Genomic DNA, 14,003 nt, shown 5'->3' on the forward strand with positions numbered 1-14,003 from the left:
CAAGTGTGATTTCTTGTCTTTGTAGTGGGAACCAGTTCAGTATTTCAATAACAAAATAATTTGTGATTTGGTGGAAGAGAAATTCAAAGGCATCATTTCTATTTTGGTGAGTTGACAATACCTTTTTAAATGAAAAATTTGGGGCAGCGTAGGGGAAAGCTAGGGGAAGAACATATAAAAAAAATGTTTAAGCTTACGTTAAGGGGTGTTTGAGCAGGCGGGAAGAGCAGTGATACACTGAACAGTGACACCATTAGAAGTCGTACTGTATCACCACTGTTTGCTCTCGGGGAAAGATGCTCCCAATCCAGGCAGTCTGGAAGGAGGAAAATGTTTTCCTTTCCAGCTCAACAGTTCTTCATTTGTTGAAGAAGGAGCTGGCCTACCTGTCGAAGGCCAAAGGGTCAGAGTGGGGCAGCATTTCAGGCAGACAGAGTTGGAGCTGGCCGGCGCGCTGGCAAGCACCTAAGGAAATCAATACCACAGTGCGTGTGTTTGTAGGATGAAGAATGTCTGAGACCTGGGGATGCCACAGATACAACGTTCTTGGAGAAACTTGAGGAAACTGTGAAGAACCACCCTCATTTTCTCACGTGAGTGCTCCCAAGGCTGAGAGCAGTTATACTGGTAGGATCCAAGTGTGGGGTAGAGCCCAGAGCTGGAATTACCCCCAGGTGACATGAGAACTCATGGTCTGTGTAACAGTAGTGTCCAAGGTATCCTGGGTCCCACATAAGAAGATTGGTTTTTCTTTTGCAAAGAGATTAATTAGATACAACCGGAGCAACAAAACTCTTGTTACTGACTTGCCTCTTCACCGAGCTCTTCCTGGCATCCTACTGCTGCTATGTCCAAGGAATTTGCAGGCTTGCAGCTTCTTGCCTCTTCCAAGATCTGGCCCAATACTTCAGGTGTGACAGACTCTCTGGTTTGGAGTATTAGGCCAGATCGTTCCCCAGCACTGAAAACTCAAGTCAGGTCTAGGAATAACGAACATGGAGCAGAATTTTACTGGTAAAACCAGCATTCAGAGGTGTATATGCATTACAATGATTCAAGCAGTGTTAGTGCTTTTGAAATGGAGAGGTTTATATTGCACTAACTCACCTATTTGCTTCCCCAAGGATATCGGTGTCCTCCTCTGACTTTAGCAGCCTATCCACATGGCCACCATGCCAGTTCAGTCGGTGTCAATTCCACATTTCACCTTTCGGATTGTTTACTTCAGTTTCAGAGCTCCACGTGTCTTTTTATTCTTACTGAATGTTCTGCTTGTGCTCAGATGAGGATCTGTACAGCACCTCATGTGTATGCCAGCCTGCTGCCTCTACTCTATAATTTCATGTGTACGCAGAACCACCCCGCAACCTCGCCGGGAAGCTGAAAGTTTTCCCATTTGAAATGAAGACGAATACATTTTATGACATTGTTATGATTTGCTGGTTGAGAGCTCTCCTATTTACTTCTGGTCTTGAAAATCAGCAAGTCTGATGTATTCCCTCCCCATTCTCTGTTCACATAGTCCCACTCTGGGATCAAATGCCGTTGTGCTTTTTGAAGTGGATCCCCCCAGTGAAACAGACGTGTTTCCCATGAAGCTTCTTTGCTTTCTTACCAGGCACAAACTTGCTGACCAAAAGACTCGCAAGTCACTAGGGCGGGAGGAGTTTCGGCTTTTGCACTATGCTGGAGAGGTCACCTACAGCGTTGCAGGTAAGTGTGTGCATCATCTCTGCTCTCTCTCACTCTTTTCTCCTCCTCCCGTACTCTGCCCTTTCAATTAAACCAGTTTCACCATACAGTAAAGAAAAATCTGGGCATGGAATATATCCACACCTCACTTGATTAACCAGATTAATTTCCCATCTCAAATTTCTGCCTTGTTGTGCAGTTCCTGTGGAACAGCAGTGGCAGCCTGAGTGGTTTCTTTTTCTTCTTCTAGGTTTTCTAGATAAAAACAATGACCTTCTCTTTCGGAACTTGAAGGAGGTGAGTGTGGATAGAGGACATTTCCAATACTCAGCAGAATGAGGAGTTTGGTTTAACATGAGGGGCACCTAAGGGGAAAGATTCTTCTAGATAGACTCCGCTTGGAAACTGTGTGGCCGTAGGGCTGCACTATGAAAAGACAAACTGAGGTGCCCAAAGTTCATTTTATTACTAAAAAGCAAACCGAAACAAAAAATGCAAACAGTTTTGTCCCATGTTTCTTTGATAGTTCTCTGAAGGCTACTCTGTACTTTATCTCTGAAACGTCTCTCTCTGCAGACCATGTGCAACTCTGAGAATCCCATCATAAATCAGTGTTTGACAGGACAGAGCTGACAGACAAAAAGAGACCTGAACGGTAAGAACATGAGCTGAAACGTGGCTATTCCCTCTTTTAAAAAGACATGTCCTGTCTAACAGGGTAATCTGAGTGCAAACCTCTTACATTTAAAGCCGGGAGGCTGAGGTTTGCTCTGCAGCCACAAGTACTAGCTGTAAGTCATTGCTTTTTACATAGTTTTCTTTCTTTTCTCCTAGGCAGCAACTCAGTTTAAAAACAGCCTCTCCAAACTCATGGAAATCCTGATGTCCAAAGAACCATCCTACATTCGCTGCATTAAACCTAACGATGCTAAACAGGCTGGTATGACCCTGGTGACTCTTCCTTTTTCCTATGACAGCTATATATAGGCCTCTCTGCCAGTCATGAGGCACAGAAAGGAGCTCAAATGAGGAAGCCCTGCAAGATTTTTTCATGTTGGGTCTGTGTCAGAGCTGCTTGTAGGGAGGGGGTGGCAGTACCAGCAGCCAGGAATCAAAATGGGAGCACTGGTCTTGGGTGGAGCAGGGTCATGTTTAAAGTGAAGAATTACTACCCTACATAACTTTATCTTAATGACCTTTATTCTCCCTCATTTCTTCCTCCTGTATGCATAGAACATCCTAAAGGAGAACTTTGTTTTGGAAATAAATATAAATGTATATTAAAAGGGGGGGGGGGGGAGCGGGGGGATATGGGACGACAGGAGACAAAGTTTTGTGGGACTTGCACCGCAAGGAGAGGTTAGAGGTTAAAGATAATTGTGTAAGACACAACCAAGAATGGAACGTTCCCCTACTCCAGATGAAGGGACAGCTATACGTTGATTATGTTTCTCTATTTTCATGCTCTCTCAAGATCGGTTCGATGAAGTTCTAATCCGACATCAAGTGAAATACCTGGGATTGATGGAGAACCTCAGAGTGCGCAGAGCTGGCTTTGCATATCGAAGAAAATATGAAGTTTTCCTGCAAAGGTAGGGCTTCTCTCTCCCTGCTGCTCCCTATCTCACAGCTGTTGAGCTGTTCTGAACAGCCAAGTGACAGCCCTGACACCTGGAAGACTTTATTTTCTTGCCTGAGCGAGAAGCATGGCCTCTCTCCCTTCCCATCACCCTGTATGGATGGTGCTTCTCTCCCTATGCTTTCTTCTGCTGTCAATTTTCAGATACAAATCACTTTGTCCAGAAACATGGCCTACGTGGGATGGGCGGCCCCACGATGGGGTGGCTGTGCTGGTGAAGCATCTTGGCTACAAACAGGAAGAATACAAAATGGGACGGTTAGTTCTGCTCTTTTCTTAATTTGAGATTATGAATCATTGGACGTCCATGCCACTGCTTTTAAATAAGGCTTCTCTATCTAATGGGTGAGGAAAAGATTAGAGATCCCACAGGGGATGCTAAGGGCAGGAAACAAATTTCTCTGGCATGTTAAACATAATTCTACATTTCTATTTCTAGAACAAAGATTTTTATCCGCTTTCCCAAGACCTTGTTTGCAACAGAGGATGCTCTGGAAGTGAGGAAGCAGAGTCTGGGTGAGTCACACACACTGCAGTACTCCATGGGCAGTTAGCTGTCTGATTTCTGATTTTTTTTTTTTTTTTCCTGTTTGTTTGGGGAGAGATTTTTTAAAACACTAAGCCTTTTTATACCAAAATCTGCTTGGTCACAATTTCAAACTGCTGTTTTTCTTGCCCTTTCAGCAACAAAAATGCAGGCCACGTGGAGAGGTTTCTACCGTCGAAAGAAATTCCTGCACATGAAACACTCAGGTATGAGAGAGAGGAAGCTGGGCAGCTGCGTGCGTGGAAGTGGCTGTTGTTGTCAGAGGTGACTTGAGTTTGATGTGCAAGAAGGAAGATTGCCAGAGCCTTGCTGGAAGGGGAAGGGAAGGCGATGGTGTGGTACCCAGCCCTTCCACCTTTACTCTGCAAGACTCCCGAGCAGGAGCAGACTTAACTCATGTTCACCCAGCAGCCCCCAGCTGCTGCTGCTTTTTATTAACGTTTACACTTTGTATCATATTTATATTATTATATTCTTCCCCTGTGCCACCTTGGAGGCTGTTTATTTCCAGAGCACTTGCCGGTGCCAGTGCTGTGTGGAGTCGCTGTAGGTACGAATGAGCTCACCTAGTGCAAAATCTTTTGTATTATTTTTAGCAATAGCCATCCAGTCCTGGTGGCGGGGAACTTTGGGACGCCGAAAAGCTGCCAAGAAGAAGTGGGCAGTGGAGACTATCAGAAGGTGCGTAAAGCATAACCCAAGTCATCAAATGGGTGCTTATTTTTTAACAATGAGATTAAACGTTCTTGTCACTTCAGCATTGGGCTTTTTAAGATAAATTACAGCTATTAAATAAAGCCCAGAAAAGGGTTGGATTGGAAGAGACCTCTAACAATCACTAGTTCTGATCACTTTTCTAATAAAATTTTCTTCTTCTTCAGATTCATTAAAGGTTTTATTTACCGGAACCACCCTCGCTGCCCAGAGAATGAGTATTTCCTTGATTACATCCGTTTCTCCTTCCTGATGAACCTCAAGCGTAATCTACCAAAAAATGTTTTGGACAAATCCTGGCCAACTCCTCCTCCGTCGCTCTGCGAGGTAGGCACACCTGTGCCAGGGCTGGCAAGGGGCCTGCAGGATGGAGGCCACAGGCCACCAAAGGCTTTCAGAGCAAGAACAGACCAGGTTCTCGCTCAGGTTCCACGCTGTGTTAGCATCTCTAGTAGTAGAATTAATCCAAACATCATCACGTGGGTGTAATTATGATCTGCAAAGTTATTAGTGCTATAGCATTGAACGTTCTTGCAAGCATGGTGCTGTTGCAACACAGTTTTCTCCTGGTTTTTTTTCATCCATTTCTGAAACTTTCTTCCCTTTTTCTCTAAACAAATTAAGTTCCCTCTGGCCAGTTAAATTGGCTGCAGCGCAATGTGGTTGCCTGTGAAGGACATATTAAGCTTCCTCTATTGCCATTATTGTTCTGCATATGGCAGAAGTGGGGGGGTTTATCTGATCAAAGCAAAATACTGCAGAAAGTGCCGGTTACATTCTCCAAAGATCCAGGTGTGTTTGGATTGCAGGTACAGCTGGAAGCAAGAAAGGGCATGGCAGCAGCAAGCAGAGTGCTCCTGGTATTCATTCTCCCTTCTAAAGCAGCTGGAGAATGTTGCAGTGCAAACTCTCTTGGAGAGGTGGAAAATAAGGAATAGGAAGTTTTAACTTTAAAAGCAACTCTCAGTAATGAAACAGTACTTTAGTTCAGCCATGCATTTTCTGCAGTCGCTTCTTACCTGTCTTTGCTGTTTGCATTGGTTTGTCAGCCAGTTTGAGCTACTTTTATTTACTGTGTGATTTCTTCATCAGGCGTCCCAGCTCCTGCGCCAGCTGTGTATGCAGAACATGGTCTGGACCTACTGCAAGAGAATCAGCCCGGAGTGGAAGCAGCAGGTACGAGCCACCTCCATGGTCACAAACTGCGCTGAGGTTCCCACGAACAGGAGGGGGTTTGCAGCATTATTTAGTGTAAGGAATGAGGGAGGGGAGGGAAAAGGGTGCTACTACAGAGGGAGTCGCAGCAGCAGTGGAAGAACTTTTGAATCACTGAATTCTTCAGTGGGTGATTAAAAAGCCACACAAGAACATGGTGGTGATGTAGGTCAGAGACAAAAAGCTAGAAGGCTACAACGTGCATAAAAGAAAAACAATTTTATACATATTTCAGTATGTACTACGTAAACAGCACTGCATATCCACACCCCTGTGTAATTTCTATACTAAAAGGCCCCATTATTCTTCCCATGGAAGATAGAAACGTAAGCCGCTGCGTCGTTCTGGTTGTGCCACAGAAAGCAGAGAGTGAGAATGCAGCAGACACAAGCCCAGCCATTTTTCAGAGGAGATACATTAATAGTTGCTGTTCCTAGCTAAAAAGAATAAAAATGATACTAATATTTGGCTCAACTTAGTCATGGAAAGGTAGGGAGAGGGTATTTGGTTTCTACTAAAAAAAAAAAGGCTCAGTAAAGAGACATAATCAGAAACATACATTAAACAATTTAGATGTAACTGTTAGGACATGATAGTAATAGTTGCCATTAAGCTTTTTTTTTTTTTGCGTAGTAAATCATATCGCTTATGAAGACCTGCAAAGTATTAAGCACACGGAACGAAATGCTGTAGATTAGTTAGTGGCTGAGCCTGTGATTAAGGACAGAGGATTAATGCCAGCCAGCACGGAGCGGGAGGTGGACGCTCACTCAAAACTAGTAACTTTCACCCACATTTTTACCTGTAAATGATCCCAGGCACTCCACGCCGTGCAACAGCACCCGTAACATGCATTTGCCCTGGTTCCTTGTTCGCTGGTTTGTTCCGACTCCCCGGGAGCTCGGGCTGGGAGCTGAGCAAGGGTCATGCTCACAGTGCGGGGTGCCTCGATCCTGGAGTCCCACCGCTGGGAAAGGGACCGAAGGTTTATGGTGACCGGTCAACTCACCAGGGAATCCCCGGGCTAACTCAGTTGTACTGCTCTTTCTCAGAGGATAAGGTAGAGAGTACTGACTAGATCAGAGCACCGTAATGAACGTGTTACGTGGTGCTACTAAGGACGCTGCTCTGCTGTCAGTACTTCAAGCAAAGATGCTGACTCGCTGAAAGGCTTCAGGGGTGGGGGGAAATGACCTGAAACATGAAAAAAGCCATACGGGGTAGAACAGGTTTAGCTTAACCTCTTCCTCCTTAAGAGAAACTCTGCAGTGGGAGAATTCTGAGACTTTTTAAACACCAGCATTACCAAAATCCGGAGAATAGATGTCACGTCCAGCTAACTTCAAACAGGAAATACAATACGTACTTTTGAGGGAAAGAGAAAGTAAGAAAAGTTTCCTGCCCCTAAGGAGAGGGTAGCTGTTGAAAAGGTCGGGGAGGTATGGAACATTTGGTGTGATTTTGTGACTAGTATGATTCAGGAGGTCAGAACTACATGCTGCTAAAAAACCAAAAAGGGAACATCTCTTTAAGACAAATTTATCAAGGAGGAATTTTATACTAAGCAAGAATACATCTTTTGTCCTTGCAGTTGGAACAAAAAGTAATTGCCAGTGAGATTTTTAAGGGTAAAAAAGACAATTACCCTCAGAGTGTTCCCAGGCTCTTCATCAACACTCGACTCGGTGAGTAGGCGTTGCAAAGTTCAACAACAAGAAGGATGGGGGAGATCAATCTACTTTTCTTGCTAGAAATTTCTTTCTGACCCCCACCTCTTTGATTTTAATATAGGCAATGAAGAGATAAATGCTAAAGTCCTTCAGGCTTTAGAAAATGAAGCCATTAAGGTGAGATATGTGTCCTAATACTTTTGTTAAGCTTCTGCAGTTATTCAGCAGAGTATCAGATTAGATTTCTGAAGAAAATACAGCAAGAATTTTACATTGTATTAAAATCTTGTAACACCTTAGAAAATAGTCTATGGGAAAGAGAGCTGATGGCTCAGTAATATGGTTTGGAGATTTGGGCAAGTTTAACTACGTCAGTTAAGAACTGAAAGGGTTGCAGCTGGCACGGCTGGAAAGGAAAAATCTGACAGACTGAAACCAAATCCGGATTTTTCAAACCCACAGTCAGACAGCTGTAGTCATTAAGTTACCGTTCCAAACTCCTCTAGGTCAACAAGGAAGTCTGTGGCAGAACTAAGAACAGGACTCTAAGGGACTGTCTGTATTCCCAGTCTACCAGGCACTGGTCAGCGCCTCCTGCAAGCTCTCTGGGCTAGAGGGAAGGTAGCTGACAATTGAACAAGTTGCATTTTTAGCACTGTTAACACTTATTTCAGTATGCAGTTCCTGTGATCAAGTATGACCGGAAAGGATACAAAGCGAGAGCACGGCAGCTGCTCCTCACCCAAAACGCAGTCGTCATAGTTGAAGAATCCAAAATCAAACAACGGATCGACTATGGCAATCTGACAGGTAGGAACGGTTCCATAAATGGGGCTTGGCTCAAGCGACTGAGGCCAGCTGTCACCTTGGCGACAGTTAAAATAAGTAATAACACGATAACCGATTTGTCCTGGACAAGAATGGAATTGTCGGACCCTGACAAGCATTTTAAGTCAGTAGTATCTTGAAACGGAGTTTTTCTAAAATTAAACTCTAAAATAAAATGTCACAAGAATTACTCAATTCATCTCCCCTAAGCCCCTTCCCAAGTCATCTCCCAGGTGCACATCTCAGCTCCGCAGGGGAGTTGCACCACTATTACGCAGCAGCTGCCTGGGACGCTGCTATGGCTTTCAGGCCTCTACTTACTTGACCAGGACTTGATCCTTTTAGGGGGGGAACTTGGTGAAAGAGAGAGAGGTTGAGAGAGAACCGCTGAGCCCGTCTGGTGCATTGTAGTCATTACCCGGCTTTGTCTGAAACCCCTCTGTTCCAGCCCCCAGCTCAGCTACAGTTCCTCGTTACAGCTAATTTTGATGCTCGTCATTTCAATATTAGCCTGATGCAACCATCTACTGCATTCGTAACTGTCACCATTTGAAGTGGTTTCCAAGGGCAACACTAATTTGAGGTTCTGTGACTCCCCTAAGACGCTGTTAGGGCAGAGATGTACGTTCATCTCCGCTAGGGCTGGGCTGGCTCAATTTAAAGAGCTCATCCAGTTTGTACCGTGCGCCAAGATATTAAACAAAGTCCAAAAATAAACTATGAAGAAACAGCCGCTCCTGAGACAGCACAGTGTTCCTTAACTAGTCCCTGCCCACCTACCCAAGGGAGAGGATTTTTTTTTTTTTTCCGTTTAGCAAACATAAGCAACTCATGGCGGAGGCTCAGCCTCCTGCTTACTGTACGGCAACGCTGTATTCGGAGCCCGAGTCAGTCACAGTGCAGCATAATGAGAACCTGAGGGCAGCTGAGGGCAGGATCCGCAAGGACCAGTAACACCAGCAAGTGGGGAGCGGGTCAGGCTGCCCCAAGCCTGCAGGGCACACAAGGTACTCCCACCAAAACCAGTTTTCTGGAGCCAAGTTCCTACAGCAGCTCTGGCCTTTCTTAGCCAACGGTGGCAGTGGCTGAGGAAAGACAAGTGACCACGTTGTTCCCGTTGTCCCTCTCCTCCTTAGCACCCCAGTAACTGCACCGCTCACACACCTGCGGGGCCAGGACAAAGGGTCTGTCCAGTGGGGGCTGAAAAAGTTTCAGTCATAGGTCCCTTAACTGGCCAAAGTAGCTCTTGTACCAACGGTCACAGAGTCAAACCCAGGCATTCTCCCTACTCCTGATGGACCAGTGCATCTGGAAGTTTCTTTCCCATCTTAAAGAGCACAGTTTAAGCCAACTGTCACCTTGCAGCTTCTTCAGCCTCTCTGCCAAGATGTTAGCACAGAGCTTCGGTGCAGCTTCTCAGCTGTTGGGTGTCTCAGTGTGGGAACAACAGCTGCTGCGTTCCTGGGAGAGGTTCTGAACCACATGGGAGAACGCCAGAGGTGCTGTGCTGGGTGTCAAATGGCCCTTCTCTGTTGCAGGCATCTCCGTCAGCAGCCTGAGCGATAACTTGTTTGTGCTGCACGTGCACTGCGAGGATAACAAACAGAAGGTAGCGGGACTCAGCCGTCATTTCTCCAACCACCTCTAGAAAAAGTTCTAAAGCCACAAAGAGCAGAAGATCCAGCTGGGGGGCGGGGAGGGGCGCACACGGTGACGTGCATGTAACTGTAACTTCGTACCAGCTCCAAGTAGCATTTCACTTCTCTTTCCTCGTGCTCACAGCTGTGGTTCACCAGTGACACGTTCACCAACAGGACTGGTGCCATCCCTTGCCCCCGTTACTAATTACTTGTAAAAAAAAATTAACTGCCCTAGGTGCAGTGTTACCCACAACAGAAGCCCCACAGATAGCCACCGAGCCTGGCGTGTTTTTCCACGCTAACCTACAGGGATAGTTCTGCCTCCGTTAATTACAACATAATCATTTTGGTATACCGATACCACAAAACCAGGATCGTAACCCATTGTCTCTTTCCTCCCAGGGAGATGTTGTACTTCAAAGTGACCACGTGATCGAGACGCTAACGAAAACGGCCATGCAGGCGGACAAGGTCAACAACATCAACATCAACCAGGGCAGGTGAGCGAAGCCGAAGCCCCTCCCAGCAGCTGCCTTGGTTCTCCTGTGCTGGTTCTGAAGGGAGCTCTGCTCCAGCGTTAAAGGGCTACAGAAACACGCCTACACGTCATCAGCGCACCTAATACACCTTAACTGAGGCTCCGTGTCCTTGAAGGAGCAGACCTATTGCAGCTCAGGAGCAATATAAAGCAGCCACTTAAGATGGGAAAAGGGTAAAACTAAGCTAGCGGAGAAGTCACAAACACTCATCAAATCTGTTCTTACCTCTTCTTCACAGCATAAAATTTACAGTCGGGCAAGGCAAAGAAGGCATCATTGACTTTATATCGGGATCAGAACTGCTTATAGCCAAAGCCAAGAACGGCCATCTAACAGTGGTGAGTACAGGCTGGGGGGGAGAAGGGGCACTTTGCGTCCTGCGGGCTCCAACCCAGAGGCTGGCACGAAGCCCTCCTTGCCGAGACGGACACGTGCCACGCAACGTTCTCGCTGAACGCACGGCCCTTGGTCTGCCAGCCTTTCCCCCAGCTGGAGCTGTGCACTGCACTCCTCCTGCGCTCCCCGGAGACTGCCGGGCTTACTCAAACTCATCAAGTGATTGTCCTATCAATCACTTCTGTTTTCCTCCCCAAGATTCAGGCTTTAATGCTAAACTCTGCTGCAAATCAAGTTGTAGAAAGACATTTAAAAACACAGGAAGCGAAATGAAAAAAAATCCTTTTCCCTTCTCAGATTGTTTGTAGTCTTCCCACTGGTCAGGCCTAGTGATTTATGCACGGTCAGATTAGAAGTTACTCAGAAATAAATCCCAAACGTACTCGGCCTACAAGAACGAGCTCCCCAGTCCCACTGCAGGCTGAGTAGCCTCACAACAGCCAGCGTTTCCACTCTGCTCTCCCCCAAAACACCCTCCTGCAGAAGCCACGACTGTGGCACTGCCGAAGCGTTTCCCTGCTCTACGGAACGCCTATAGACCGTACACAGAAGGGGTTAAATTTGCATAAGCAACGCTCAAATGAGGAGCATTGCCGCTTTATTCGCTGTCACCAACAGCAAACCAAGGTAACTTCTTGGACTATGAAGAAACACACCTGATTTTTTCCCCCTAGCCTTTTCACACCATCCCTAGGGACGCTGTCCCGCTTCATCCTTCCCTGCCCAGCCCAGCCCGGTGCTGCTGTACTGCCAGCCTGGGGAAGAGGTTCCAATGCAACCCCAGGAGCAGGGGTGTCAGAGCACCGTGGGCCTCTCCACCTTTGAGCTGCCACAGTCTGCTCGTTTCCTGCTGGGGCTGCAACTTCAGCACTTCCCAGCAGAGCAAACCTGGCGCGCCGTGGCGGAACAGTTCATTCCGGGAGCCAGCCTGCGGTGCTTCACAGGTGTTTAGGTGCTAGAACTGCTGGCGGTGTCTTTGTTTGCAACACGCCTTCTAGCATGTCCTTCTCCTCCTGCAGGTCGCTCCTCGCCTGAATTCTCGATGATAAAACGTACCACGACAGGACCTTTTCCTCCATCCGTCTGACTGTGCCCTACAGAATCGGCTGGACGTTGTTCCCAGCAGCATCCCCGCTCCTTCCTCGCTTTGCTCATGTTGTTTATTGTTACCAAAGACCTGCACTTTCCAAAAAACCACAAAATACATCTTGCTTTCTTGTCTTAATACGAGAGTTGCAAAAGAAAGGCCTTCTCTTCCTTACCTTAGTGGCAAACGCATGGGTCCAACGCGACGTCTGTGAAACCGTGGCTCATGAAACGCATTCGGCCGGGCTTTGAGGGAGAGGTAGCTCTGACTGACGAGTTTAAGCCCTGATGAAAACGGCCAGAACTTGTGCTTGTCACCATCAAAAAGCACAACCAGACAACAAATAATCCTGCGGCTTTGTCAGCCAAATTAACGAAATGCCAAACTTTATATTCAGAAAGAATGTTTTATGAAGAATTTTGCTCCAAGACGTTTTGATGCTTTGTGTTACGATATATTAAAGCCATATTGTGTAAAAGAGTAAAACCCTGTAAATACTTTATAGCAGAGTATGAGAGATGCACTACAAGAAATGGAGTTGATGTGGAAACTTTTATGTTTTAGATTTGGAATTTTTGTTGCTTTTAGTTTATGATGATAAGGTGTTAACCTGAGAAACCCATCATGTAACTTCTTCGCTGATCTGGATGCAGAGACTCTTACCTTTATTTTGAAGTCACCTGTCCCATTTCTTGCTCTATAGTGGTATTTTTATACTGTAGGAATTTTTTTTGTATCCACACATCCAAACAAGAAGTAATACGAACTGCAGAGGTTACCACTTCTCTGTGCTGCTCTAGGCTGGTAAGGAAAGCTGTGGTCCTTGGCCACAGGGTGTGCACGCACGCCCTCCCTCCCACCCTGTCACCTGCCTGGGAGTCCCTGCTGCCCCTCCCCCCAGCTCAGCAGGCTCAGAGCAGCATCTTCAGCACTGCTTTATCCTCTTGGTTTTAGCATAACTGGAAGTTTGAGTTCCCACAACAAAGCTCCCCGATGTTTAGACACACGCCTCTCAGTACTGCCTTAAAGAGGACCGGCTGGCCGGCTCAGCACCGCTGCCGTCGCTGCCCAGCCGGCTGGCAGCTCCTTGGCATGGAAGCACCTTGCCGAGCGAGCTGCGTCGCTGCCAGCGTAACCCACAGCTAGAAGGAATACAGGTTTTAATACAGGTTTTTACACTAACCGGCCTCAGACTGCATCGCAGAGGTTAATACCGGGTACCTTCATGTAACACAGAACCCCAGCAGCTACAGGGCAGACGGCTGTCAGGCACCTGCTGGCCGCACACCACATTCCTCCGCCTCACCCCGTGCATTCCGCACTCGCCTTACCGGTCCTGCCTGTTCCACCTCTATCCCGATGCAGCAGCAGCAGCAAGTTACAGTAAGCCCCGAATAAAGCGTCGCCAACCACGGTGCCACTCCCGTACAATCGGCTCGGTCTCCGACGTTCTGGTTTCTGACAAGACGCAGTTACCAAACTGCCCCAGGCCTGGAATGCTGTATACACTGTAGTACATATACACCACACTGCTGTATATGCTAGAGTGTATATACACTATACAATGCTGTATCCGCTACCATACAACCTCTTCAAGACTATGCTAAATAAATTTTTACAAAAAAAACCCCACCCCTACACCTTGTCTTTGTTTAGAAACCGTTTATTCACTTTTTTTTTTTATGAGAGGGAGGGTGGGGATCCCCCCGCCCCCTTCTGTCACCCAGCTCTGCTGAATCTCTTGGGTTCCCGGGCCCATCTGTCTGCACAGAGGGTAGCCCTGCTACGAGGAACAGGTTATTCCTAGAAAAGAGATTTCTGGGAGATCGGCTAAGCAGGGTGGACGTTAAAGATAACGTGTTTCCCTTCTCTCCATCCGTGTAACCAGACTGGCTGAGGAGCACTGTAAGGGCAAGCGAGAAGAACGCACCAAGGAAATCACAAGTGCTCGTGCATTCAGACAGGGCAGGATGAGCATGTGGCACGAAGCGCTGCTGGCTCCCCCCCCACCCCAGCGGGCTGTCCTCAGAGGGCTG

General features: G+C 46.8%; 1 protein-coding gene and 1 long non-coding RNA gene across 2 annotated transcripts in view; one reads left to right on the forward strand and one right to left on the reverse strand.

Moving 5' to 3' along the window:
• Positions 1–13,596, forward strand: part of MYO1C (myosin IC) — a 32,498-nt gene extending 18,902 nt beyond the window's left edge. The window contains 22 exon segments of the mRNA XM_037374706.1: positions 26–106; positions 502–593; positions 1,619–1,713; positions 1,943–1,989; positions 2,269–2,305; positions 2,308–2,347; position 2,410; positions 2,527–2,632; positions 3,167–3,284; positions 3,476–3,589; positions 3,771–3,847; positions 4,016–4,084; positions 4,475–4,559; positions 4,760–4,919; positions 5,685–5,768; positions 7,399–7,492; positions 7,599–7,654; positions 8,152–8,287; positions 9,844–9,914; positions 10,348–10,445; positions 10,723–10,822; positions 11,900–13,596. Coding sequence (XP_037230603.1) covers positions 26–106; positions 502–593; positions 1,619–1,713; positions 1,943–1,989; positions 2,269–2,305; positions 2,308–2,347; position 2,410; positions 2,527–2,632; positions 3,167–3,284; positions 3,476–3,589; positions 3,771–3,847; positions 4,016–4,084; positions 4,475–4,559; positions 4,760–4,919; positions 5,685–5,768; positions 7,399–7,492; positions 7,599–7,654; positions 8,152–8,287; positions 9,844–9,914; positions 10,348–10,445; positions 10,723–10,822; positions 11,900–11,926 — 1,788 coding nt within the window. The 3' untranslated portion in view covers positions 11,927–13,596.
• On the reverse strand, positions 807–1,611 carry LOC119142003. The gene is made up of 2 exons (XR_005102128.1): positions 1,108–1,611; positions 807–980 (listed from the first exon to the last, which is right to left on the reverse strand). It is a non-coding gene; the product is annotated as an uncharacterized LOC119142003 (long non-coding RNA).
• Positions 13,597–14,003: the final 407 nt, after the last annotated feature.

Source organism: Falco rusticolus, chromosome 1 (genome assembly GCF_015220075.1).
Source record: "Falco rusticolus isolate bFalRus1 chromosome 1, bFalRus1.pri, whole genome shotgun sequence".
Lineage (NCBI taxonomy): Eukaryota > Metazoa > Chordata > Aves > Falconiformes > Falconidae > Falco > Falco rusticolus.